The 26,180-nt window shown below is 40.3% G+C and overlaps 1 protein-coding gene across 1 annotated transcript in view; it reads left to right on the top strand.

Moving 5' to 3' along the window:
- Positions 1-26,180, top strand: part of TEX10 (testis expressed 10) — a 120,659-nt gene that overhangs the window by 40,101 nt on the left and 54,378 nt on the right. Inside the window, exons 8-9 of the mRNA XM_034761416.1 lie at positions 7,180-7,355; positions 11,039-11,216. Of these exons, the coding sequence (XP_034617307.1) occupies positions 7,180-7,355; positions 11,039-11,216 (354 nt within the window). The remainder of the gene's footprint in view (positions 1-7,179; positions 7,356-11,038; positions 11,217-26,180) is intronic.

Raw genomic sequence — 26,180 nt, 5'->3', positions numbered from 1 at the left:
TTCTATAGGGCTACTTCTTTAGTGCTAGTCCACCAGCATTACAGTGTGCTTAATTAAACTGAACTGTTTTTAATAAAGTGCATGTGGCAAGTTTTCCAATACTGTAAGCTTATGTTTGTGTTGCTAAGAGCAAGTCAGGCATAGGGGCACCAGTTTAATAATCCCGCCTAGGGCACCATAAATCCTAAGGACGGCCCTGGTCATAGGCCTCATGTCTTTAGGCACCTACCACAACCCCTTATGCTTGCCTCAAGATGAGAATGATTCAGCCGTTGGCTAACAAAGAACCGTCTGCCAGTCTTGGACAACACGTTTTCCAAGCTGACAACTCTCAGAGAGATACTCTTATCCCTCAACTAGTGGACTTAATGTTAGTGTTTTGAAAGGAGTAGCATTCAACACATCAGCTACAGTCATCTCCGACACTTCAAACTTGGGATGGGAAGCTCACTTCAACAGCTCAGCAGTCCATGGCCATTGGAACCCCCTAGGAAGGAAATCTGCCTATCAGCATGCTAGAATTAAAGATTAATCTGTTGGGTTAAGTCCTTTCTCCTTCATCTGGAAGGGAAAGTTGTCCAAGTACACCTCTACCCGATATAACGCGACCCGATATAACACGAATTCTGAGAACGCGGTAAAGCAGTGCTCCAGAGGGCCGGGGCTGCGCACTCCGGCGGATCAAAGCAAGTTCGATATAACACGGTTTCATCTATAACGCTCCCGAGGACAGCATTATATCGAGGTAGAGGTGTAGTAACACAGACAACATGGCAGCAGTATTCTATGTGGACAAACGGGGAAGAGCCCATTCCAGTCAACTGTGCAAAGAAGCAATGGCATTGTGGAACTGGTGCATCCAGCAGCATATTTAACCCACAGCTGATCTTGTGGGCAAAGACAGCAGCCTGGCAGACCAATTAAGGGAGACAGGCAAGAATAGCACATAAGGTAACTGAAGACTTCAGTTGTAGATGAGATACTCTCTCTATAGGGCTATCCAGACATACACTTGTTTGCAACCAGACACAATTCAAAATGCCTGACATTTTGTTTGAGAGAAGGAGCAGACAACTGGTTCATATCAGATGTATTTCTGTTCAGCTGGATAATAGGTCTTCTTTATGCCTTTCCTTTCCCATTTCCTTCAGTTCAGAGTCCAGAAAAAATAGACAGGCTAAAGTGTCAGCAACTTTGATTTGCAACAGAATAGGTGAGACAACAATGGCTTCAAGATTTTCTTCATCTACCTAAAGGGACCTCTTGGTTTTTCCCAGTAACCACTTATCCAACAGAATGGTCTGATTTATCACTCAGACATGTGCTGTCTGCATTTGACAGCAGGGCCATCGAACTCTGACAGACTTTAAAAAGTCTTGCTTTTTTGAAATTCAGCATGTCCCAATAAATTCCAGGAAACAGTCATATCACCACCCTTTTGTGACTTCAGATGGAAGAGATTTTTAATCTAGGACAATAATAACATAGTCCCAGAAACATCTTCTGTTTACTCCATACTTGAATACGTACTTCAGTTAAAGCTATTGGGACTTTATATTGTCTGTGAACATCCACGTAGTCATTTTGGTGCACCATGCATTAATTGATAAGACGGTATTCACACATGATATAGTCAAGAGGTTCATGAAGGGATTAGTAAATGTTTATTCTCGAGTTTGAGTAATCACTGATGTGGGATCTCAACCTAGTACTTACTCAATTTGTGACTCCCCCTCCCCCTGGGAATGTTCCTTATTTCACCTTTCAGTGAAAACAGCCTTCATTATAGCAATCACATTTTATAGAATAATAAGCAAATTACAGGACCCATGGCTGACCAACTTCTTTGCTGTCACCCACAATGACAAAGCAGTCTTCCATCTCATCCTGAGTTCCTTTCCAAAGTGGTAAGAGTTCTGCCTCATCAGCAGGGTGGATAAAAATCAATGATTTAAAAAAACAAACAAAAAAAAAACAAACGGATTTTTGTATTGAAATAGGTTTTTTCCTCAAAAAGCATTTTATCAAAAAAATCCTATCTAAAGATATGTTATAGCTCAAAGATATCTCATCAGGGAATAGGGATTATAAATTCTAATTCTATAGTATGAGACAATATATTCATGTAATGTTTAAGAAAAGTTTTGTAAATGAGTTCCAATAGTTCATGGATTAGGGACCCCATCTTATGGGGTTCCAGGGGCTTCTGTATAGATTAACCTAAATAATCTTTGTATCTACCCAATGGGACTGAGTGCTAAGTCTATAAGATACCATCAGAGATGCTTAGTTTTGCAGTTCTCAAACTGTGGATTTGTGTCTCCAGAGATAACATGCTCGTTAATAGCAAAAATGTTTTTAAATAAATAATATATAGAGGTGAGAAATAACAGACCTCCACCCTATTGCCCCTTTGCAAATTTGTGTACACACAGTCAATCCCTTACCTCTCTCTAAAAGTGCAAAGTTTCAAAAAATTCAATGAATAGAAGATTGTTGGCCACAGAATAGATGTGGACAAGGAGAAGAAGTCGAGATAAATGTGAGAAGGGAGGGACAGGCAGTAGAAACAAAAGTGAAACTGTTTGAGCAGCATATTCCAGAAGTCTTGAGGTCTTTCTGAGTGTAGCCTTCATTGATTTGAGATCTACCATACCATTCTCTGACTAGAAGAGAGAACCTATAATGGCAGCAGGCCATAAAAGAAACCCACTTTGAGTCTCATCAATCTCTGAGTTGTGAAGAATATGTATTAAGGTTGTAACAACCAACAAGAATGCACTTTTATGTAGAAATCCATGATTAAATGGAGTCTTCCTGACTAGTGATTTAAATCAAATCCACCCTGCTCATCAGTCCATTAACTAACTGGTATTCTATAATAAACGTGCTAACAATGAACTTCCATATATCATTTAATAAAACATACATTCAGCCTTTCTCTCTCTAGGGGTGAATCTGGAAATGATGACAGTGTTTTGGATCTATGGGGTAGATCGGGGTAGACTCCGAAGCACAGTTCTGTGTCCTGGATGTAGTCCTGCAGCAAATTCAGAAACTGTAGAATGATCATATACATGTGACCCTCCATATGACTGAATGGGATGGATAGGTTCCAGAAGGAGAGGTTTGAGGTGCCTCTCAGAGATCAGGGGACCTGTTGAGTGAACCTCATGCTCCTACTCAGGTAGCATTGAGTTTGAGCCTGAGATGTACATGAGTAATTCAACTAATTATTTCCAATATACATCACCTTATATTTGTTTATAAGACATTTCACTTGTCATTGTGCTGCCCTTTCACATAGATTTAAGTCCCTCTGGAGTTCCTCTCATTCTTTTCTCCTCTTGACTAACCTCAGTAATTTTGTCACCTCACTCCATCATCCTTCCCCTTTCTCTTCCCCTTCTTATCCACTTGTTCTAACATCTCTTTTGACTCCTTGCTCTTTGACAATGATGTTTCACTCTTTCACAGTATTTTTTATTACCTGAAGAGAGCAGGTCTGCAGTAGGTATCTTAACATCTGTAGCTTCACCACAATGCTCCTTTGCTCTTCAAATGTTCTATTTTTCTCCCTGGTAGTCCAGCAGACTGAATCTCGCAGTCTGTCCAAATCTTTAGTCTTTGCATCTGATGCACATAAATATAATTTCTTCTTTGCCTATTTCTTTTCAAAATTTTCTTAGTTTTTCTCATTTCCATCTTCTATTTTACATGCCATACATTGTTCCTTGGGCTGCATTTCTGTTTTCTGGAAGATATCTGTTTTGCTCAAATAATCTCCTATATTTTACCATTAAACCATTTTTATTGTCTTTTTTGTTTTTGTTTTTTTAATTTCTGAGAGTCACTTGTGGTATACATTCTGAGCCTGATATTAATTTCCTCTGATTTTAGGGCCTCCCTTAACTAATTCCCCCATTTAAAAAATAATCCCCTCTTTAAAGTTTGGAATACTACTTGAAATTTTTTTTTTAGATATCGAGAAAAGGAACTGAGTGCCTTGAGGACCATGCTCCCTTTTATACCCTTAGGTGTAAACTTTTGAAGCCAATCAGAAGCACTCATGCATAAGGCTACATTTTAGTCACGGGTATTTTTACTAAAAGACATGGACAGGTCCTGGGCAGTAAACAAAAATTCATGGACCTGCTGTGCTGGGGAGGGGGAGACTCGGGGGTCCTGAGATTCACCCAGGGGGTGCCTGAGCTGCTCAGGCAGCTCCTGGGCCAGCCACACGGGGCTGCTGCAGAAGTTATGGAGGTCATGGAAAGTCACGGGCTCTGTGACCTCCGTGACAAACACAGAGCCTTACTCATGCAGCCTCAAAGATCACACTTCCACTCTCCAGAACAGGGGAAGGCAAACTATGGCCCGCGGGTCGGATCTGGGCCATTAGGGCTTTCAATCCGCCCTGCAGGGATTCCCAGCCTCGTGGCGCAGCGGAGCTAAGGCAGGCTCCCTGCCTGCCCTGGCCCCGCGCCGCTCCTGGAAGCGGCCGGCACCACATCCCCACAGCCCCTGGCAGGGGAGCAGAGGGCTCTGTGCGCGGCCCTTGCCTGCAGGCACCGCCCCCCGCAGCTTCCATTGGCCAATTGGAGCTTTGGGGTTGGTACCCGCAGGTGAGGGCATCACCTGGCGGAGGTGCCTGCCCCACCCCACCCCCAGGAGCAACTGCCAGACATGCTGGCCAATTCTAGGAGCAGCGCGGGGCCAGGGCAGGCAGGGAGCCTGCCTTAGCCCTGCTGCGCGCTGCTGCCATCCCAGAGCCGCTTGAGGTAAGCTGGGCTGGAGCCCACATCCCTCCTGCACTCCAACCCCTTGCGCTGAGACCTCTAAGCCCCTGCCGTGAGCCCCCTGCTGTACCCCCCTGCACCTCAAGCCCCTGCCCTGAGCCCTCTCCCACACTCCCACCCCCTGCCCTAAGCCCCCAACCCCCTGCTCTGAGCCCCTACCCCACCAATCCTGCACCCCAACCCCCTGCCCTGAGCCCCCTGCTGCACACCACACCCCCTCCGACACTCCATCCCTCTTCCCCAGAACTACATTCATGGCCCTGCATACAATTTCCCCACCCAGATGTGGCCCTCGGGCCAAAAAGTTTGCCCACCCCTGCTCCAGAAGCATCTGGATAAGCAGTAGCATGGACATGCTCAATCTTTGGGTGTGAATCTGTAGAAGCAATATACTTTAAGAACTGTGCTTACTGTTCAGTACACCGTAATGAACTTTTTCTTTTCCTTGGATGGGAGAGATACAGGACGTATCTGTAACTGTTTAAATACATTGTTGGAAACATGGAGAGACTGTATTTAGTAATAAAAAATAATAATGCAAGTTTAAAACCTTCATGATCAAATGAGGGAAGTACATGAATTCATGGAAGTTCATTACATAATTCATTCAAAAATATCCTTTAAATAATGGAAATATTGGGAGGACTGAATAATGCAACACACTTGTTTGTAAATATATACTTGGCTAAATGTAATCCAACTGCTATGCTTTCTGAAAGGGAGAATAATGCCTCTCTAATCTGTTAAAGTTCTTTAGAAAAAATATAGATAAATATATTTAAAAAAAATAAAAATATAGGAGTTATGATGGACATAATTTAAAAAAAAAAAAAGCTGTTTAGAAGGTCTCTGATTAAAAACAAACAAAAACCTTGCTCCTAATTAGGAATATAAACCATGAGATAAGAGATCAAATCCTGTGGATTAAAGAGTGGGAATGGTTATACAAAATGTCAGTCTAGGGCAGGGGTCGGCAAACTACGGCCCGCGGGCCAGATCCTGCCCCTCAGGGCTTTGGATCTGGCCCCTGGGGGGGGAGGCAGAGGGCTCCATGCGTTGCACTTGCCTCCAGGCACCGCCCCCCGCAACTCCCATTGGCTGGGAACGGGGAACTGTGGCCAATGGGAGCTTCGGGGGAGGTACCTGGAGGCGCAGCAACGGCAGCACATATGGAGCCCTCCGCCCCGCCTCCCCCAGGGGCTGGAGCGCTTCCTGGAGTGGCGCGGGGCTGGGGACAGGGCAGGCATACAGGGAGCCTGCCCTGGCCCCGGTGCGCGCCACTGACACCCCGAGCTGCTTGAGGTAAGCGGCTCCAGGCCGGAGCCCGAACCCCTCTTGTACCCCACCCCCGAACTCCCTGCCTGCACCTCGCACCCCAACTCCCTGCCCTGAGCCCCCTCGTACACCCTGCACCTTCACCCTACACCCCAAACCCTTTCCTTGAGCCCCCGCCGCACCCCTGTGCACCCCAACCCCCTGCTCTGAGCCACCTGCTGCACCCCTCCTGCACCCCAACCCCCTGCCCTGAGCCTCCTCCCGCAGTCCGCACCCCTCCTGCACCCTGAGCCCCCTCATACACCCTGCACCTCTCCTCTGCCACAATCCCTTGCTCTGAGCCCCTTCCTGCACACTACACCTCCTCCCACACCCCGCACTCCCTCCTGCACCCCAACCCCCTGCCCCGGCCCTGCATACAATTTCCCCATCCAGATGTGGCCCTCGGCCCAAAAAGTTTGCCTACCCCTGGTCTAGGGTGTAGCAGCAATGAAAAAGGCAAATAGGATGGGTAAGAAACTAAAGGAACATGACCGTGTATTGAACTCCCTTCTTTAAAGCATTTTGTCCAGTTTCTTTTTCTCTTAAAAAAAATAAAAAAATCTGAGATTAAAAAGATAGAGAAGGACAGTGAAGATATGATTAAATATGATATGAGACAAAAAAAATGTTAGTCTGGAAAGTGAAGAGTTATAGGGGACTTTAGGTATTCAGTGTTAAGGATATAGTGAACCCTGAATTGTCTGTGCTTTTTCCTCTGGCCCATAATATGTTGGGTCACTAAAGGATATTAATAGATGGTAAATTTAGAGCAAATAAAAGGAAATGCTTTTTCACCAGCATATAGTCAATTTGTGAAATTGAGTTCTGAAGGATATTGTTAGGTTACATGCTGCATAAACTGTTGGGGCCATGAGAGAAGTGCTTGTATGATGATTCACCATGTACCAACACAATCAGACTCCTTGCTGAAATATTATAAATAGATACTAAATTACAGTATTATAAGTATTCTGTATTTATTGTAAACATAAACTAGATTTAAGAATATTTGTACTGAATAGAAAATAATTTTTCCAACTAACTTTCCCCCCCCTTCTTTTAGAAGCCGAAGTAAAATTTTATCTCGTTGGCTGGCTGGCCTACCTCAGCAGCTTGCTCTGCTTGGCTCAAGAAAGCCTGAGCTTTCAAACCAGTTGATTGAGACCATTCATTCTGCTGCATCTCATTCAAACAAGGAATTGTTACAAAGTTTGCAAGCCACTGCTTCTCGAATTTATGGTAAGACTTTTGTACTAAAACATAATGAATTTTACCTATCACTTGACAGGAGAGGGATGGAACAAGGAGTGAAAAATCCTGCTATCTCCTGATTAAAGGCAGAGTACACACATGAAATGGTTATTTGTAACCTTAAAATAGAAATTTGCAAAGAAAATCATGGCTGCAGCAGTTTTATTTCCCACAACACTGAAGTTTGATTTGAAGCTTTTTTTGGGGGGGGGCTGGACATAGTCTGATAGATGAGAACACTTGATATCTAATTTCCGTACAAACCTGGACTTGGTGATATTCCTTTATTTTATGTTTCTCTCTATTTAGTAATAGTTTAATGCTTTCAAAAGGCCTTATTTCTTCAGGTTCTTAACGAACCACAGGGTTGTAAGGAGTACGTTCCTAGTAGAGCTGTTCATTAATTGCAGTTAACTCACATGATTAACTCAAATTAATTGCGATTAATCGCAGTTTTAATCACACTATTAAACAATAGAATACCAATGGAAATGTATTAAATATTTTTGGATGTTTTTCTCCATTTTCAAATATATTGATTTCAATTACAACACAGAATACAAAGTGTACGGTGCTCTCTTTATATTATTATGTTATATACAAATATTTGAACTGTAAAAATGACAGATAGTATTTTTCAATTCACCTCATACAAGTACTGTAGTGCAATCTCTTTATCATGAAAATGCAGTTTACAGAAATAGATTTTTTTTTTTTTTTGGTTACACAATTGCACTCAAAAACAAAACAATGTAAAACTTTAGAACCTACAAGTCCACTTAGTCCTACTTCGTGTTCAGCCAATTGCTAAGACAAACAAGTTTGTTTGCATTTACGGGAGATAATGCCGCCAACTTCTAATTTACAGTGTCACCTGAAAGTGAGAACAGGAGTTTGCATAGCACTTTTGTAGCCGGCATTGCAAGATATTTACATGCCAGATTTGCTAAACATTTGTATGCCCCTTCATGCTTCGGACACCATTCCAGAGGATATGCTTCCACGCTGATGACACTTATTAAAAAATAATGCATTAATTACATTTGTGACTGAACTCCTTGGGGGAGAATTGTATGTTTGCTCTGTTTTACCTGCATTCTGCTATATATTTCATGTTATAGCAGTCTTGGATGATGACCCAGCACATTGTTCGTTTTAAGAACACTTTCACTGCAGATTTACAAAACACTAAGAAGGTACCAATGTGAGATTTTTAAAGATAGCTACAGCACTCGACCCAAGATTTAAGAATCTGAAGTGCCTTCCAATATCTGAGAGGGACAAGGTGTGGCACATGCTTTCAGAAGTCTTAAAAGTGCAACACTCCGATGTGGAAACTACAGAACCCGAACCACCAAAAAAAAAAAAAAAAAATCAACCTGCTGCTGGCATCTGACTCAAATGATGAAAATGAACATGCGGTCAGTCCGCACTGCTTTGGATCATTATTGAGCAGAACCCGTCATCAGTATGGACGCATGTCCTCTGGAATGGGGTTGAAGCATGAAGGGACATATGAATCTTTAGCGCATCTGGCATGTAAATACCTTGCAACACCGGCTACAACAATGCCATGAGAATGCCTGTTCTCACTTTCAGGTGATATTGTAAACAAGAAGCGTGCAGCATTATCTCCTGTAAATGTAAACAAATGTGTTTGTCTGAGTGATTGGCTGAACAAGAAGTAGCACTGAGTGGACTTGTAGGCTCTAAAGTTTTACTCTTTATGTTTTATTTTTGAATGCAGTTATTTTTTTGTACATAAATTTACATTTATAAGTTCAACTTTCATGATAAAGAGATTGCACTACAGTACTTGTATGAGTTGAATTGAAAAGTATTTTGTTTTTTATAGGGCAAATATTTGTAATAAAAAATAAATATAAAGTGAGCACTGTACACTTTGTATTCTGTGTTGTAACTGAAATCAATATATTTGAAAATGTAGGAGACATCCAAAAATATTTAGATAGATGGTATTCTATTATTAACAGTGTGTTTAGTCACGCGATTAAGTTTTTTAGTCTTTTGACAGCCCTAGTTCCTAGAGGTGTTATACTTTGGATGAGACTTTTAAAGAACGGTATTTGTCGTAAGAGTTGGGAAGTTAGCCCTACTGTATTGGCCAAATTCCAGTTTGGGTAATTATATTCTGCTTGCCCAGATTTTCAAGAAATTATGTTCTTCCTTGTATCAGTTGGATGCAGTATTTTTCTTCTTTTCTAGCTCCAAAATGTCATGTACTAAAATAATTAATCTTTGGGTCAGGGATCATCTTTTTGTTATATTTGTATAGTGCAGTTGTTCTCAATGTGTGGCCCAATCAGCACACGGCTGCAGCCCATGTGACATCCTCACATCCATACAGGTAGTATTGGATGAAGCCCACATAACATATTGTGGGCCGCATATGCAGCCCACAATGGTAAATAGGTTGAGAACCACTGATATAGTACTTAGCATAATGAGGCCCCCTGGTTCATGACTGGGCTACTAGTTGCTACTGCAATACAAATAATAAGTGTTACAATATGCTGTTAAACAGCTCCTCTGTTCCATCCCAGGCCGCATTTCACTTGTGGGTGAAAGGAATTCCTGTATTTTATATAAAAGTTGGTAAAATGTTTTGAGGTCTATCAGGATGAAAAGTCCTATATAAAGTATTTTTGTTACTGTTGTTTTAATAATAATTTCTCTGTCTATTCCATTATTCTGCAGCATTGGAATTTCCTGGAGGAAGTATTTCTTACTGGAGTGTTGCTAATTCACGAGTTTTAATCCTGAGTCTTGCAACATTTACTGTTTTTTCGTAAAGCCCCAACTCTTAGTCAAGTGATATTATAAAAATCTGTTTTCATTTTAAAATTGTTTCTATACTTCACTGTTGCAGAGAAAAGTCTGAAAATGTGACTCAAGCCTACTCTACACACTCAAGAAACCCAAGATACCTAAAAAGAACTCCAAATCTAGTATTTTTAAACAATCTCAAGATTTTTAAACCAATCTCTTAATTTTTGGGCTGACTCACGATCTTTGAATGCTTGGGGTTAGCAATACTGGAATTGTGAAGAAGTATCTAACCTTTCGCTTTCTAAAATAATGGAATCTTTGTTTCCCTGAGTCTGCAGAGAGTCTGGCTACTTTGTTTATCACTTTTTCTATAGGTGTGCTAGAATGGGAGTTTTTTTTATAGTGGATTACACTTACCCAAACAAGGACAATCTAAAAGGAAGTGGTTACCAAAACCCAAATAGAAAGAGCCATACAGAAACTGACATTTAGGCAACAACGAAAAGTCATATGGATATTTTACTTAACTGATATTTGTAAAATGCTTTGAAGATGAAAAATGTATTGTAAATGCTTGGTATTGTTAATAAATTTTAACTTACAGCGACTTAGGAGCCCTAATGGCCTTCCTGATTTCTTTACCCTTCCTTGCCTTCTCTGTTACTTTGTCCTTACAGACAAACTTCTTGATTGGTTTGCTCTTGTATTTGTGAAAACAGTCCTCAGTGGCCATCCATTTACCATGGGTTCTAGTATTGAAGGGACAAGTCGGGCTTTGGTAGATTAATCAGTCTTCAGCGTCTTATGCAATATTAGGGGGGAAATCTTTTCATGCATATAATGTGTAATTCAGTTTTTGTGTCACCTTTTTTAAAATGTAGATCCACTAGATGGCACTCTGGTTCTTCTTCCAGCAGAGTCACAGCAACGTTTAGTGCAGCTTGTATACTTTCTACCATGTCTACCAACCGACTTACTTTCTTCTTTAAGTCGCTGCTGCATTATGGGAAGAATGTCTTCAGATCTAGCTGCCACCCTCATTGGGATACTTCATCTGAGGTAAAATGTCCATCTATTTAACTGTGCTTTTGGGGTTTTTTTTAACTTAGTATTTTTTTTTCTTAAATATCAAGTTATTTTATGCAGTGAGTTTTCATTCACCATGTAATAATTACACTACTAATTTGTAATTGTTTATAAACATTGTAGTAATTCAGCATGTAAGGTCAGATATCATGTGACCCTGCAGAGCCAGAAATGGGAACTTGATCTTGTCCAAATCACATGGGTTTTTTCTCTTTGATTAAGTCCCTCCAGAGGTTCCCCCTTAATTTTTCCAGTCTCTTATCTCTGTGTGTTATGATCTGCTCCCTTTGCTCTGCCAGTGATGACAGCTTTCATTTTCATTTTGTTGGTTTTCCCCATGGCACATTAAAACTCTCAGTAATCAGTGTAGTCATATCCTACCCTTCTTCAAACTCCTTCTTAAGATGAATGTCTACCTTGATTGCTGTGGTAAATAGCCTAATGATATTGGCTAGACAGATGGCTTATTAATAATTAATCTCTTGTTAATAATTGCTCCTTGCTTTGGAAGATCCTCAGAAATCCAGCTTGAAAGTCATTGGATGAAATCCTGGGCCCACTGAAGTCAATAGGAACATTAATGGGGCCAGTATTTCAGCCATGATATTTTAAAGTGTATCTTTTTATAAGAAAGGTTACTTGTAGGTTTCATGAATTTTAGGTAATATTTTTATATTGCCTATGTGTGCCTCAGTTTCCCCTGTATGCTACATTGTTTCTCTTGGGTGGAAAATGTCTTTGCTCTCAGGTCAGGCTCATAGACATAGGTATGAATGTTGCCTAGTTGTCTGAGCTTGAATGGGTCATTGGAAAAAGACTGGCCGAGGCTAACCCCATATCAATGGAAAATCTGAGACGATAATGGCAAATCCAATCACTAGGACACTGAGTCTAGCATCCAAGAACCCAGAGGGAGATGGATTTCCTCACCTCTTAGCAGGAAGCTGAGCAAACATCCTTCAGCTGGAGAACAAAGGACTAGAGAGGGGGGTATGTGTGTGTGGGGTGAGGGAGAAGAGTTAGCCCTGGCTCCTTCCAGCAGCCATCACTTGTGATCTGACTGAGGTGGTCAGATGGAGAGACAGACAAAGCTTGAACCAGGGGTTCACTACAGCTTGGCTGGGCTCGGGGCTAACTAAAATGGTCTATGCTTTAACATGCAGTTTTCTGTGCTAACCTAAGGACTGTCTATGCTGTATTCCAGTTGACTAATAAACCCTACTGTTTTGACAATGCTGTTTGAATGTCACTGGAAATGCTTGGCAAGGTGCATTAATCCCTGAAGAGTGTACAAGTCTCTACCAGGAGAGTCTCTCAGGGTATGTCTACACTACCCGCCGGATCGACGGGTAGTGATTGATCCCCAATCGCTCTGCCGTCAACTCCTGCACTCCACTGTGGCAAGAGGCAGAAGCGGAGTTGACGGGGGGCGGCAGCAGTTGACCCCGCGCTGTGAGGATGCGAGGTAAGTCGACCTAAGATACGTTGATTTCAGCTACGCTATTCTCGTAGCTGAAGTTGCATATCTTAGGTCGATTCCCCGCTCCTCCACCCTCCCACCCCCCCCAGTGTAGACCAGACCTAAGTTGGTCTCACTGAACAGAGCTTGCAGTGTGAAACTGCAGTTCTGGAGTCGCAGATGTTTTGGCCACAGGAGGTGGTGAGGTCGTGTGGCCTATCTTAAAGGAAGAGCGAGACCCTTAGGTGTCTGGCACACTGAAGAGTTTCTCCAAGAGACTATTCTGAAGCTAGGGGGGTAGCACCAATATTGTGGATCTGTAACAGAAGGTATCTTTAAACTTAAATTTTTCTCCCTTTACGGTTGGACTTCAGATAAATAATCTATAGGTAGAGGATTGAGAAATTCACACAATTTTTTAAAACTCTAAAACTTAAATAGTTTTTCAGTAAAGTGTGTGGTGCATAACACAATGCATAATGGTGGGGTGTGGTATAAAAATTGTATTGGTACTACACCTCTACCCCGATATAACGCGACCCAATATAACACGAATTCTGATATAACGTGGTAAAGCAGTGCTCTGGGGGGGCGGGGCTGCGCACTCCGGCGGATCAAAGCAAGTTCGATATAACGCAGTTTCACCTATAACACGGTAAGATTTTTTGGCTCCCGAGGACAGCATTATATCGAGGTAGAAGTGTAGTTTCGGAGAACCTGCATAACTTGTTTATGGATTCACCACTAGTGAATAATGCAACCAGTGCACAAAATGATGCCGATAAAAATTGTACATACCATGTTATCATGTATTATAATATAAGATTAAGGCGCTGTGTAGTTTGTGGCAAGTTAGAAATAAAATTCTGTGGCAAAGCCCGTGGCCATATATTGGAAGTTCAGTGGCAGTCTCAATTTCAATACATCCCTTCAATTTTGAAATAAATGCAAAAATGAATAATACAATGGGGATGGTTTTCCTTGTGGTGTTTATTTTGATATTAAATACAATTTACTTTATGCTGTCTCAATTTTTCAGTGTGGCAGATTTTTGTATTAAACGCATTACTGCATTCTGGAAGTTGTCAGGAAGCTGGAGTTTTTGGCAGCCTGGTCGGGGACAGTTGGTTCTTTTGGCACCTCAGAAGGCGTGGGAGGTAGTTAAGATTTTTGGCACCCAGGAGGTAGTTAAGACTTTTGGCAGTGGAGAAATAATGCATCTAATCTACCCTCCTTCTTTGCAGGCAGAGGCAAAGAGTGATTTTGAATTTGTTGGGGTGGGGGCCATAAGGGGCTTTGAACTCCTAGTCTTCTACCCTAGTGATCCGTGACAACAACCAACTTGACCCGCTGCTCTCCACTCCAGTATTTCCTACATCAAACAGCAGTTATGAATAAGACCATTAAATAAGATATTTCTGCTTAAAAGGACTAGCAGTGAGCAAGTTAACAAAATTTACATTTAAATTGTCGTTAGTATGTTGGAATCAACACCCCACTGAGGTGACTGACTGACTGTGCACATCTTGTTGTTTTAGTTTGACTGTGGAGTCAGGGTCTCGTCTACAACTAGATTTTTTTTTTTTTTTTAATTAAAATTTCTGATTGTTGCTTCTACAAGTAGAGCTCCATGGATGGTAGCAGCAGTGAGAAATCTGCTGTAGACGGACATTTTACCATTTTGTTGCATAGATCTACTCTGAATAGAGTTAGACAAGATGGTGGTTAAAACATCAGCATCCGGACTTCTCCAGCAATCTCACCCTTGCTGCCCCCTTGCTGGGGAGTTTTATAAATAAAAATAAAGAATGCTGACTGGCAGAGGCAGCCAGAAAGAAAACACTGCACAGGTTTGCAGTCAGGCCCCATTGAGATGAGTAGCTTACCAAGATTTGAAAATAATTGGACACTTACGAATAATGAGAACATTCAAAGTTACTGTAATAGAGATTTTAAATTTTTTTTAGAAGGCATGTGAACTCCTGTTTCAGGGCATAAACCAACCTCTAATGGATGGAGGGGCTTGTCTACCTGGGAAGTTACACTGGTAAAAGGGTAAAGTATGAATTAAACCAATGTAACTCCCTCTGGGGACACTATTATTCCAGAATAAGAATGCCTTTTCTTGGTTTAGTTAATACTTCGGAAGCAGTTTAAACTAAACTGGAAAAAGACACTAGTTGCAGAATGAGTGTCCACACAGGGAGTTATACCAGTATAACTATGGTGGCTTAAGTATACCAAAATGATTAGATCTGTATAACATCTTGTGCAGACTATCCCTAAGAAACTTGTCTTGTGGGCAGGTTACTCTATAATTGCCTGTTGCAGCATTTCTGGCACTTTCCTTTGAAGCATCTGGTGTTGTCCGCTCTTAGAAACAGGATAATATTCTAGGCAAACCATTGTTTTGATCTAATAAGGCAATTCCTACATTTCCATCTACATAAGGAAAAATAACTGCTGAAAACTGATATCTGCAATAGTTCCCTCTGGAACCATTTTTGAAAATCATGCAACTGCTAGTGTAGATTGGAAAAGCCATTTTCAACCTTGCAACAGAAAATGTGACTGAGTGAAAATTTAAATGTTCTTGTCCCCTTGTATGTTACCAGTTAAACCTTTTTCACTATCTGTTCTGAAAGGCCCATTGCTGACCTCTGTTTTCATCAGTCAGTTTATATATATGTGCCTTTCTTTGTAGTTTGAAAGTTTTCTTTCATAGTCAAAAGGGCTAAAAATGTAAGTTTCAAAAACCCAAAACAGTAAAACAGACTGCTGCACAGTTTGGTAGCAAGAGCTTGGTTCTGCTGCATATTCTGTAACCACAGAATTGTATAGGTAAAACACATGTATTCCACAAGTTTATATAAATCAATCCCTGCAGATTCTTCAGTATTCTGTAACTGTTAGATTGCCGCTAGATGGCACTGTTTTACTTCTATTCAAATTCTGTTTTGTGGAGGATACGTTTTCATGTGCAAGTTTCTTTTAGTCCAAACCACCTGCTTATCTGTCAGATACTTTAAATAGATCCTATTCAGCAGCACCGTTGACTCGTCGTTATATTTGATAATTGTTTTTCCTGTCTTAAAAGGGTCTTTCCTTGTAGTTATCCCTACACTGCAAGCCACGTTACCTGTATATCTGAGTATATTTGTGTGTATATTACCAGAAACACACAAGTGTGTATTCTCAGACAAAACCTATATTAAATTGGAAAAAGAACAGGAGTACTTGTGGCACCTTAGAGACTAACAAATTTATTAGAGCATAAACTTTTGTGGGCTACAGCCCACTTCTTCGGATGCATAGAATGGAACATGTATTGAGGAGATATATATACACACATACAGAGAGCATGAAGAGGTGGGAGTTGTCTTACCAACTCTGAGAGGCCAATTAAGAAGTGAAAAAAACTTTTGAAGTGATAATCAGACTAGCCCAATTCAGACAGTTTGATAAGAAGTGTGAGAATACTTACAAGGGGAGATAGATTCAATGTTTGTAATGGCTCAGCCATTCCCAGTCCTTATTCAATCCTAAGTTGATTGTATCTAGTTTGCATATCAATTCCAGCTCAGCAGTCTCTCGTTGGAGTCTGTTTTTGAAGTTTTTCTGTTGTAAGATAGCCACCCGCAGTCTGTGATTGAATGGCCAGACAGGTTAAAGTGTTCTCCCACTGGTTTTTGAGTATTATGATTCCTGATGTCAGATTTGTGTCCATAATTCTTTTGCGGAGAGACTGTCCGGTTTGGCCAATGTACATGGCAGAGGGGCATTGCTGCTACTCTGAAACCTGTAATTAAATTGGAGTTAATGTTGAAAGTAAATATTTTGGGTAAAAATTTAGGGTATTATGCTGTTAAAAACAGGACACTTTTCTAGACAGACAGTACAAATTTTGGGTAAAAATATTACAGGGACATTGTAATTATCCCCAAAAGGAGCATTATAAACCCAGGAACTTCAGAGGAGTATATATTAGACTTAAAAGAAAACCAAATTTGTTATGATATGCAAATCCAGTTAAGGCACCCAAACAACCTTACCTCAGCACTAGAGTGACACGAGGCAATACACACAAAATTATAATAATGCACATTAGTGTTTGTGAACTGATTTTTAAAGACATTAGAAGGTGTCAATTTTTTTTCCCCTCATGGAGTCTAACCTGTCTTTCTGGAAAATAGTAGTTCCCCAGTTCTGTTAGGTGGCAGAAAGGAGCAGCATGTGGAGCAAATGGATGGACCACTTTTACTAAGGGCAGCCTGGCCTCAGTCCCACTCAGAACAATGAAAGATGGTAGAGCGTATTTGAGTTTCTCTGAAGGAGAACATTTGACTTCTGATGGAAAAACTTTTATTTAAGAAACGTAATAGATGAAATTCCCATTGTTCCTAAAAAATATATATATATATATATTGTCTGAATCTACTGATTGCGCCAAATCTCCAAGATCCAGCTCTGCTACTTTTTGTGTAAATTGATAATGCCTGGGCTGAGATCATTTGAGACAAAAAATTGACAGTTTGCTTAATTTCTTACAATTAATTTTGAATAGATTCTTTAACTCCCAAATTAATGGGTTTACTTGTAAATTCGCAGAACATTAATTCAGTACTCATCGAAGAGCAAGTGCTGTAATTTTGGGGAGAGTATGCTTTATTCTGCGCACATAACAAAGTGGTCGAATACCTGCTTTAAGTTCAAATCTCAACTGAACCTTAACTATGGAGCTGTACTTGCAATTCCAGCATATGGGTATATATAGGTGGGGAGAAATTCTCTCCAGTGATGGGAGAAATATATTAGATGAACCTCTGATAGGAGAATAATGCTCTAAAGCCAACAGTAGAAACTGCTATAATTAGAGTTGGAACGTATTTTCCATTGTAACCTCTCTGCCTCAGTTTCATTTTTAAAATGAGGATAATACTTTTTCTACTTCACATGGGTGTTTTAAGGCTTAATTAGTTAAAATGTTTGAAAAATACTTTGATTCTGTAACACATCTAACTTTCTGAAGTTTTTTGTTTTTTTTTTTCTTTTTTGTAGACATTTTCTATGGATGACTTAGCAGGCAAATATTGGAGGAATTTTTTTAAAGTCATTAGCAATTGACAAATCATTTCTGATTATGTAAGATTTTCTATTCATGTTTTTCTGATTAAATGTCGTTCTTAATATTTACAGTTTATATGGCAAAAGGTGTATAATTGGATGTGTATGCGACGCAGTAGAATTAACATTGCTGTTGGAACCTTAATGTTTCATTTCCTGATTCTTTGTGATTTTAACTTTGCAAATTTCATAAGAAGTTAACTTGCAATCCGATGTCTCTTTTCTCATTTTACTGTATTTTTAATGCAGTATGTTTAAGAAGGTGAATAAGTAATATTCAGAAGTATTCTAATACTTTTAAAAAAAAATAGTTGGAATAATTTGAAACCATATGTAACAATGGTCCTTCAGTTGTGATTTCCCAAGCTAGTGACTTTTTTGACACTTGGGCAACATTGCTGTGTCGTTATGTTACTGCATTTGTTCAGCTGAAGTAAGCAGCTCTACATGCTCCAATCAGTTATGTACACTATTTAAGATGCTGCATTATTAACTTGTGAGAAGCTTCTTTCTCCCTTCTTACTATATCCAGAGGTACAAAGAAGGAAAAGAATAGCTTAATTACTTAAATACTGCTTTTTATTTATAAGTTGTTTTTTTTTAAATGTTTAAGCATTGGAAACATATCTATATCTATGTCAATATCTATAGCAATATTATCTCTGGAAATTATTATTTTACTTTGATGTTATCTTTTGCTTTGAATTAGTTTAAGCACCATTTGTTCTCCATTATTTCATTTCAAGACATCCCTAAGAAGGTTATACGGTGCAGATAAAGATCTGTATTAGAGGAAAATATATCTGCTTTACCGTAACATTATTGATGGTCTTTGTTAATGATGGGACTTGAAAAATTTCTAAAATTTGAAAGAAACTACTTCACTGTACAAATAATGAACAGTGGGGATTTATGTCACTGTCCTTTAGAGATGGGAAACACACAAACTCTCTGGTGGCCTCAAGCAGGGCCATTTCTTATTCCTGGTCTCTGCTGAGCTGCACAGAGAGTTGGTGTGATTGTGGCCCTAGGGAAGTAGAAGGACCTGTGTCTGGGCATAAAAATAAAAGTCTTCTGTAACTCTCCTGACTGCCGCCTCCTCTCCACATGGGACATGGGCTGAGTTGGGAGTTCCTGAGGCAGTGGAGGTTCCCATAGTTTTAGGGAGCGCTCTCTTCTTCTCCTTGCTTGTCATCACTGTTCACGGACCTCCTATATGTGATGTGGGTCCCTTTTAAGTGTCTTGGTTGCCTTTTGGACAGTTAGGGAGGAATTCAGCCCTCAGCTGGAATGTCATGGAGGCACTGGGCTCCATAATATCACTGGGAAACTGGACATCTTAACACTTGCTTGCAATGGCAAGCAACCTGTATGTCTGTAAAGACATGGAGGATCACTGAATATCTGTTGGCTCCACAGCCAAAGGTATTTTGGAATTGTACTGAGTCTTAAGTGTCTTGCAAATACCTTCTCTCAGAATCAGTTTTACTTCTGTTTTATTTTGCACTCCTTATTAGATTATCTTGAGTCTTTGGTGCTATAGTTTAATTGAGTTATGCACATTGAGAGAATGAAAGTATAGGTAACCAAACAGGGAGGCTGGACAATGTTTGATCTACAGTCATTAAATAAATCGTTGTGAGAGAGGTGATCTTAAAATATTATATTTAAATCCCCAAAGAGATCAATTCCAATTTGAAAGAAAAGCATGGCTATTGTGAAAAAAAAATTGTTGCGAAAAGTGCAATTCAAAAACATAAAGGATTTTTATAAAAATTAAGCAGGGAGAGGTTCCAAAAGTAGAATTAATAAATCAAGAATTTAATAGCAATGTACAGTTTTGCGTACTCCTCGCAGCACAAGGACACATGATAGCCCCCCCCCGTTCCTACTTTTCCATTGGTTGAAGCTTAGAACTGCAAGTCCCAATACATAGATGTTTAAAAAAAATTTCAGGGAAGTTTCCTCAGTTTAGTTGGATTTAATATTTCAGTTCTTTTTGGACATTTTTAATTTTTTCTTAGTTTTTGCCATTTTCTGACCATTTTGGGGGGCATGATAGAAAAGTACCTTACTGGACCAGTATAATCAGTGTTTAATATACAGTGGAGATGAGTTCAGAGCTGAGATTAAAATTACCATATTTCAAAATGGCCTAGAAAGTATGTTAATTAGATGTTGATATGAGTTTGAGTGAGCAGCAAATCCAGTGGTGGACTGTGGACTACAAAAATTGAAACATTTGAAAATAGAGAGGTCTGGATAATTTGGGGTATAGGTTTGACTAAAATTAGATGTTTCGGTATAAAGAAGTGCAGAATAATATATCTGAAAAAGACAGTCCCAAAGCATATGACTAGGTTCGGGTGTATTAATTAGAAGCCACTCATGAAGAGAAATTTAGAAATAGTGGTAGATAAGAAGTGTGTGTTCACTCTGGAATGCTTTTTTCCAGAAAGAGTGGTTATAGTGCTTTAGTAACCACACATTCATACTGTTATGTGCATTTCTAGTGCCTTTTTTTAAAAAAGAAAAGAGGGAGAATGAGAGAGAAAATATTCAATTCAAAATGATTAAAGAGACTGGTGAACACGAATTAAAAAGAAAGATTTGCCCTAAATAAGAGGGACCAGAATTCTCAAGAGGTAGAGCCTCAGGTGAGTTGTGGTGCATTTCTTCACTAAGGCATGAGGATAACTCATTCCATGGCTCACTATTACATGAAAGTCTAGGTTTTCAAAGAGAGCATATAAAGCATGCAGTTTGGCTGGGCATATGCCCTTAAAGTTTTGCTCCCAAATACATACATCATCTAGTTGAATTGCCCAAAAATGAGGGTAAAGTTATTTTACTTACAGATACACTCCTATAAACACCCTTTGCTCATTAGTGTACATTTCCTCACCAATTAGTGTTCTCATTTGCAGTACTTAAGCAGTTTCTTTTTGTGTTCAAACAGCCTTTGTAATCACGAAGAAAATTAGTAGCAGGTGAAAGCTTACTTTTAATAATGCTGAGGCCAAACTGTTGTTTCATTTAAAATAGGAATAATATTTTTTTCTCCAAATCCCCTTTAATTCCTCCAGATATTAGGTGCAGTTTGCCATACCTACACTTCCGAAATACTTGATCCTCCAAAAGAGTTGATTAAAAGCCAAAAAATTCTAGCCCTTTACCTATATATTGCAGCCTATTGGGGCAGAAGCACCATCTTTCCCTCAATATTTATGATAAGGGCTTGAAAAATTTACCAGACCCATACTAGTTGAATACGTACATATGAGGACAGGGGGCAAGGCAAGAGCAGTGTTCAAGGGTGTTAAAGTTCCAGCATTTTCTAATGCCACTTCCATGACCTTCCTTTACTCCTTTCCTCTCCTCTCCCCCATCCCTCCCATCTGGCGGGAAAGCTGTGAGCGCTGTTTATCTAATGTGCTGTCCTAAAGCCACTAACTGTATGACTTTAAACCAGTTTGGTTAAACTGATGCAAAAGGTGGTGTGGATACTCTTACTGCAGTTTAAAGCAGTCCTGTTTTGGTTTGGCTTAAGTCGGTTAGGAATTGGTTTGAGCTAAACTGAAATAAATCACTCTTAAGCCAAAATAAATGTCCACACAGGCATTGGCAAAACCAGTTTAAGAGCTTGTCAGCATGGGAAAGTGTTCAGTGTCTCTTTCTGTTATATCTATACAAGTATAACTATCCTGAAAAAGTCCATCCATATGGTTTTGTTCATGCTGGATTAAGCTACTTTCATGTAATCATTGCATCCACACAGATCTATGCCTTTAAAAACTAACCGCACAATATTCTGGGGCAGGTATCCCACGGTGCAGTGTCCTACCACTTAGGTCTTTGCATTATGGGATATATATTGGAACCCACTGCAATTCTGGGGCTTGGGATCAAACTAAACAATAACCCACATGATTCTTCTCTAGTTGTCTTCACCTGATTTTTTTTTTTTTTGGGCAACTTTTGCCAGGCAAATGCTGCAATCCTGATAGTCATTTACATGAACAGGCTGCTCCATAGGTATTTGCAGTCAACACAGCCAGATGGTGCTGGTTGACTTGAGGGACATCCATGATGATGTAGAAAGACTGCTGGAAGAGGACGAAATCAAGTAGATACTTCTGCATGACATTTTCCTGGAGCATTTCTCTTGGTGGAGCACTGTTTGTGGGCTCAGCCAACTGGATCCAACTGGTGGAACAGGATAGTCGTGTACAACTGGGATGACCTGCAGTGGCTGCAGAATTTCAGGCTACTTTCCTAGAGATCTGAGCCCAGCTCACCCCAAAGTGGTGGAACACTAACATGAGAATTCCCCTCTGATAGTGGAGAATATGTGGTCATCACCATCTGGAAGCTTGCCAACCCCAATTGCTGCTATTTAGTAGATAACCGGTTTTGTGTATTAGTAGAGTAACTGTCAGGGCTGTTGTCATGGAGGAGGGTGCTGCAGACGTGGGTCAAGCTCAGAAATCTTGGCAATACATGGGAGATTATTGATGGATTTGCTTGGTTGGGGTTTCCAAATTGTAGTGGGGTCACTGTTGGGACCCAGATAGTTAGTTATTCTTTGCCTCCTACACTAGCTTCAGAATTCATCAACAGAAAGGGTGTTTCTTCATCAAGCTGCAAGGCCAAGTTGACCACTGGGGAAAATTCATCAATATTAGTATGGGGATAGTCTGGAAAGGAAACCATGATGCCAGGTTATTTAGAAAGTCAGCTCTGTTTTATGCAATGGAAAAAAAGTATTTTGCTTCCAAGATGACTAAGCACTCTAATGATGGTGATTCCTCTTGTCATTTTCGGAGACCCAGCTTATTTTCTGATTCCCTGGTTTATGAAACCTTTTACAGTATACTTCAATAGGAGAAAGAAGTTATTAAACACTGTATAGCTGCAGAATGATGGTAGAGTGCAAATTTGGAAGACTAAAGGGAAGGTGCACGTGTCTCATGACAAAGCTGGAGGCTTCTGAGCAATATCTCCCTTGTCTCATAGGTGCTGGCTGACTTAGTTAATCCAGTGCAACTTTCTTCTGTGAACAAACCCTAACTACCCCTGACTTAAACTAGTAGCAGAATTTGCATCCCTAATTATGTTACATCATATGTAGGGTTACCATATTTAGTGCCTCCGAAAGGAGGACACTCCACGGGGCCCCCGCCCCCAACTCCGCCCCCTCCCCAAAGTCTCCGCTCACTCCCCTGCTTCCTGCGAACATTTGAGTCGCGGGAAGCCTGAAGCAGATAAGGTGGGTGTGTGGGGGGAGGAGGCGCGGCCCGCCCCCGGCACCGCAGGTCCCCAGCCCGGCCCCGCCGGCCCGGCCCCCGAGCCCCCGGCACTGCCGGCCGAGCCCCCGAGCCCCCGGCCAGGCCCCGCTCTGCCGGCCCGGCACCGAATGTCCAATTTTCCCGGACATGTCCGGCTTTTTGGGATTTCCCCCCGGACGGGGATTTGGAGCCCAAAAAGCCGGACATGTCCGGGAAAATCCGGACGTATGGCAAACGGCTACACCCTATGTCCTAAACCCATTAATCTTAGTTCTTTCCTTTAATGCATAAACTTTACCTGCATACCTGTTTCCTTGAAAATGTAACCATATGTGTCCATTTGCGCATTTTGTATGTGCTTTTCAGATGCATATGTTTGAAAGGTAGCCTATAACACCTCAACAACAGGGCTTATTGAAAGATTTGACAATAGTTGTGAAGAATATGTCCAAGAGTTCTATCTGTAGCATGTGTCTGACTCAGCGCCTCTTTCATGCATGTCTTAAACTGGACGATTTCTGCTTTTTTCTCTCTTTAATGTGTGCGTTATTTTGAAAGAAACGAGGTAGTTTTTGTATTTGTTAGTCAGTTTTTGGAGAGTAAAAGTTTTTGTCACCAAAAATAAAGATAATGGTGGGAGAGATAAGGGATTTCAAAGTGCAAATGAATATTTTTGAATTGCTACATTTCCTGTCAGTAAATCTGAGCTCAAGCTGCCTGGAAGAGGGTAAGAGAGTGTATTGCAGAGTTGAGAACCCCAACCTCCTACCATTTATGCTAGGTATTTGTTATCTCAAGCACCTTGTATGTTGCAGCTGCCATGGTATCACATGGAAAGAGATGTTTCAGAAATAGCTAAGACCCAGGTAGGGCTTTATATGTTAAAATCAACACCTTAAACTTCACTCAGAAATCATTTGGTAGCTAGCATAGATCACAGAGCATGAATATAATGGACTCCTTTTGGGATATAGCCACATTCCGCACTAACTGCAGTTTCCCAGTGGTTTTGAGGTATATTCCAGCAAAGTGGAGATTATAAAGGCATGGATAAAAGTAGCAAGGGCTGCATCTGAAAGAAAAGGTCACAACTTTCTTGCCAAATACAAGTAAGAAAAGAGGCTTTTGACAACTGCTGCTACCTGGAAAATCTGTGACATGAATAGCAAAAGAAGCAGTGAGCTTAAGTTAATAAGATTCAACTTTGATTTTTAATAACAATCGGTCTGTTGAACAGGTTGCCTAATGATGCAGTTACAACATGCACAATAGAGAGATTCTCATTGAGATTAGATAAAATTATGGAAATTATAGTGTACAGTTTATCATAGTTAATTTAGGGTTTGGGCTAGATGATTGAAGAGGTCCCGCTCATCAACAGTTCTGTAACAGTTAGATTCCTATCTTTGATAAAATGAATTTATTTAAAAAAGGGAAACTAGAACTTACATTTAAATATATCTCCTCCCCTTCTATTGGAGAGTACAAAAGGCATGTTTTAAGAGTTAAATATTTCTAACTTTTAAATTATGAGCAGTGTTTAAATTTATTTTTATAAATGCATATATAGTTTTTAGTTATTTGTGAAAGTATTAATATATTTAACTACAATTTGTGTGCAAGATAGTTTGCTATTTTCACCTGTTTGTAATGCATCTACATTTAGTTATTGAAATTGAGATTTCTCTTTATACTGAACATTTTGATCCCATTTCCTAATCACTTCCATGATCCTCAAAAAGTAATAGTTTTAACTACACCTCTACCCCGAAATAACGCTGTCCTCAGGAGCCAAAAAATCTTACCGCGTTATATCAAACTTGCTTTGATCCGCTGGAGTGAGTAGCCCGGCCCCCCCGGAGTGCTGCTTTACCGCGTTCTATCCAAATTCGTGTTGTATCGGGTTGCATTATATCGGGGTAGAGGTGTAGATACTTGGATCCTATGGAAAGGGTGACCATATTAGTGTTGTATTTAATTTATAGATTAGCTTCACATGGCAGATATTAGTATCACAATATTTGGTTATGCTAATACTTTGGGCTTTTATAGAACCTTTTATCTGAAGCTCTCAAAGTAATCCCATACAATTAATTAAACTTCACATACCTCTGGCAAATAGAATCATAGACGATTAGGGTTGGAAGAGACCTCAGGAAGTCACCTAGTCCAACCCCCTGCTCAAAGCAGGACCAACTTCAACTAAATCATCCCAGCCAGGGCTTTATTAAGCCGGGTCTTAAAAGCCTCTAAGGATGGAGATTCCACCACCTCCCTCGGTAACCCATACCAGTGCTTCACCATCCACCTAGTGAAATAGTTTTTCTAATATCCAACCTAGACCTCTCCCATTGCAGTTGAGAACATTGCTTCTTGTTCTGTCATCTGCCACCACTGAAAACAGCCTAGCCCCATCCTCAAATAAGTGATCTGTTGTACAGATGAGGGAACTGAGGCACAGAGAGCGTAAATGGCTTACTTGAAGTCTCACAGTAAATGGAAGAGCCAGGCACAGAACCTAAATCTCCTGGCTCCTAGACCATGTTCTGTGCATTTGATAATTACATACAAAAACCTGTTAAAATAACATTGACTTTGCAACTTTAATAATCAAAAGTTAGGAAATGTCAGAACAAAGGTTGCTTGTGCAACTTTAGTGTGGCTCTCTTGTGCATATGTATTATGATACAGTCTTTAATTATATGGTCACATTATTTTTTCCATATGAGACTTGTAGTCATTTAGATGGAATAAAGGGGCCCAAAGAGTCAAAAGTGTTAACATAATCCTGTCACTGTCCAACATTAAACAATTTAAAACAAGATTTAGGGTTTGTTGTACAGACTTCAGCCTGCTTAGTGCCATGGCAACCACACCATTAAAAATCTTTCTAACCTTTTATTAAGGCTGCAGGAAAAGAAGGAAGGAACAGTTAAAACATTTGAAATGTAAAATATTAAGTAAGGCTTTCATATTAACAACATTCCTTCCCCCTTTTTCTAAAGAGATATTTTAGAAAGAAGCAACCTGCCCCCCCCCCCCTTTGTTTGACAGTCTTGTAGATGG

The sequence above is a fragment of the Trachemys scripta genome, chromosome 2 (assembly GCF_013100865.1).
Source record: "Trachemys scripta elegans isolate TJP31775 chromosome 2, CAS_Tse_1.0, whole genome shotgun sequence".
NCBI lineage: Eukaryota > Metazoa > Chordata > Testudines > Emydidae > Trachemys > Trachemys scripta.
The sequence above is the reverse complement of the archived record's forward strand: the minus strand, read 5'-3'. Positions and strand labels throughout refer to the sequence as shown.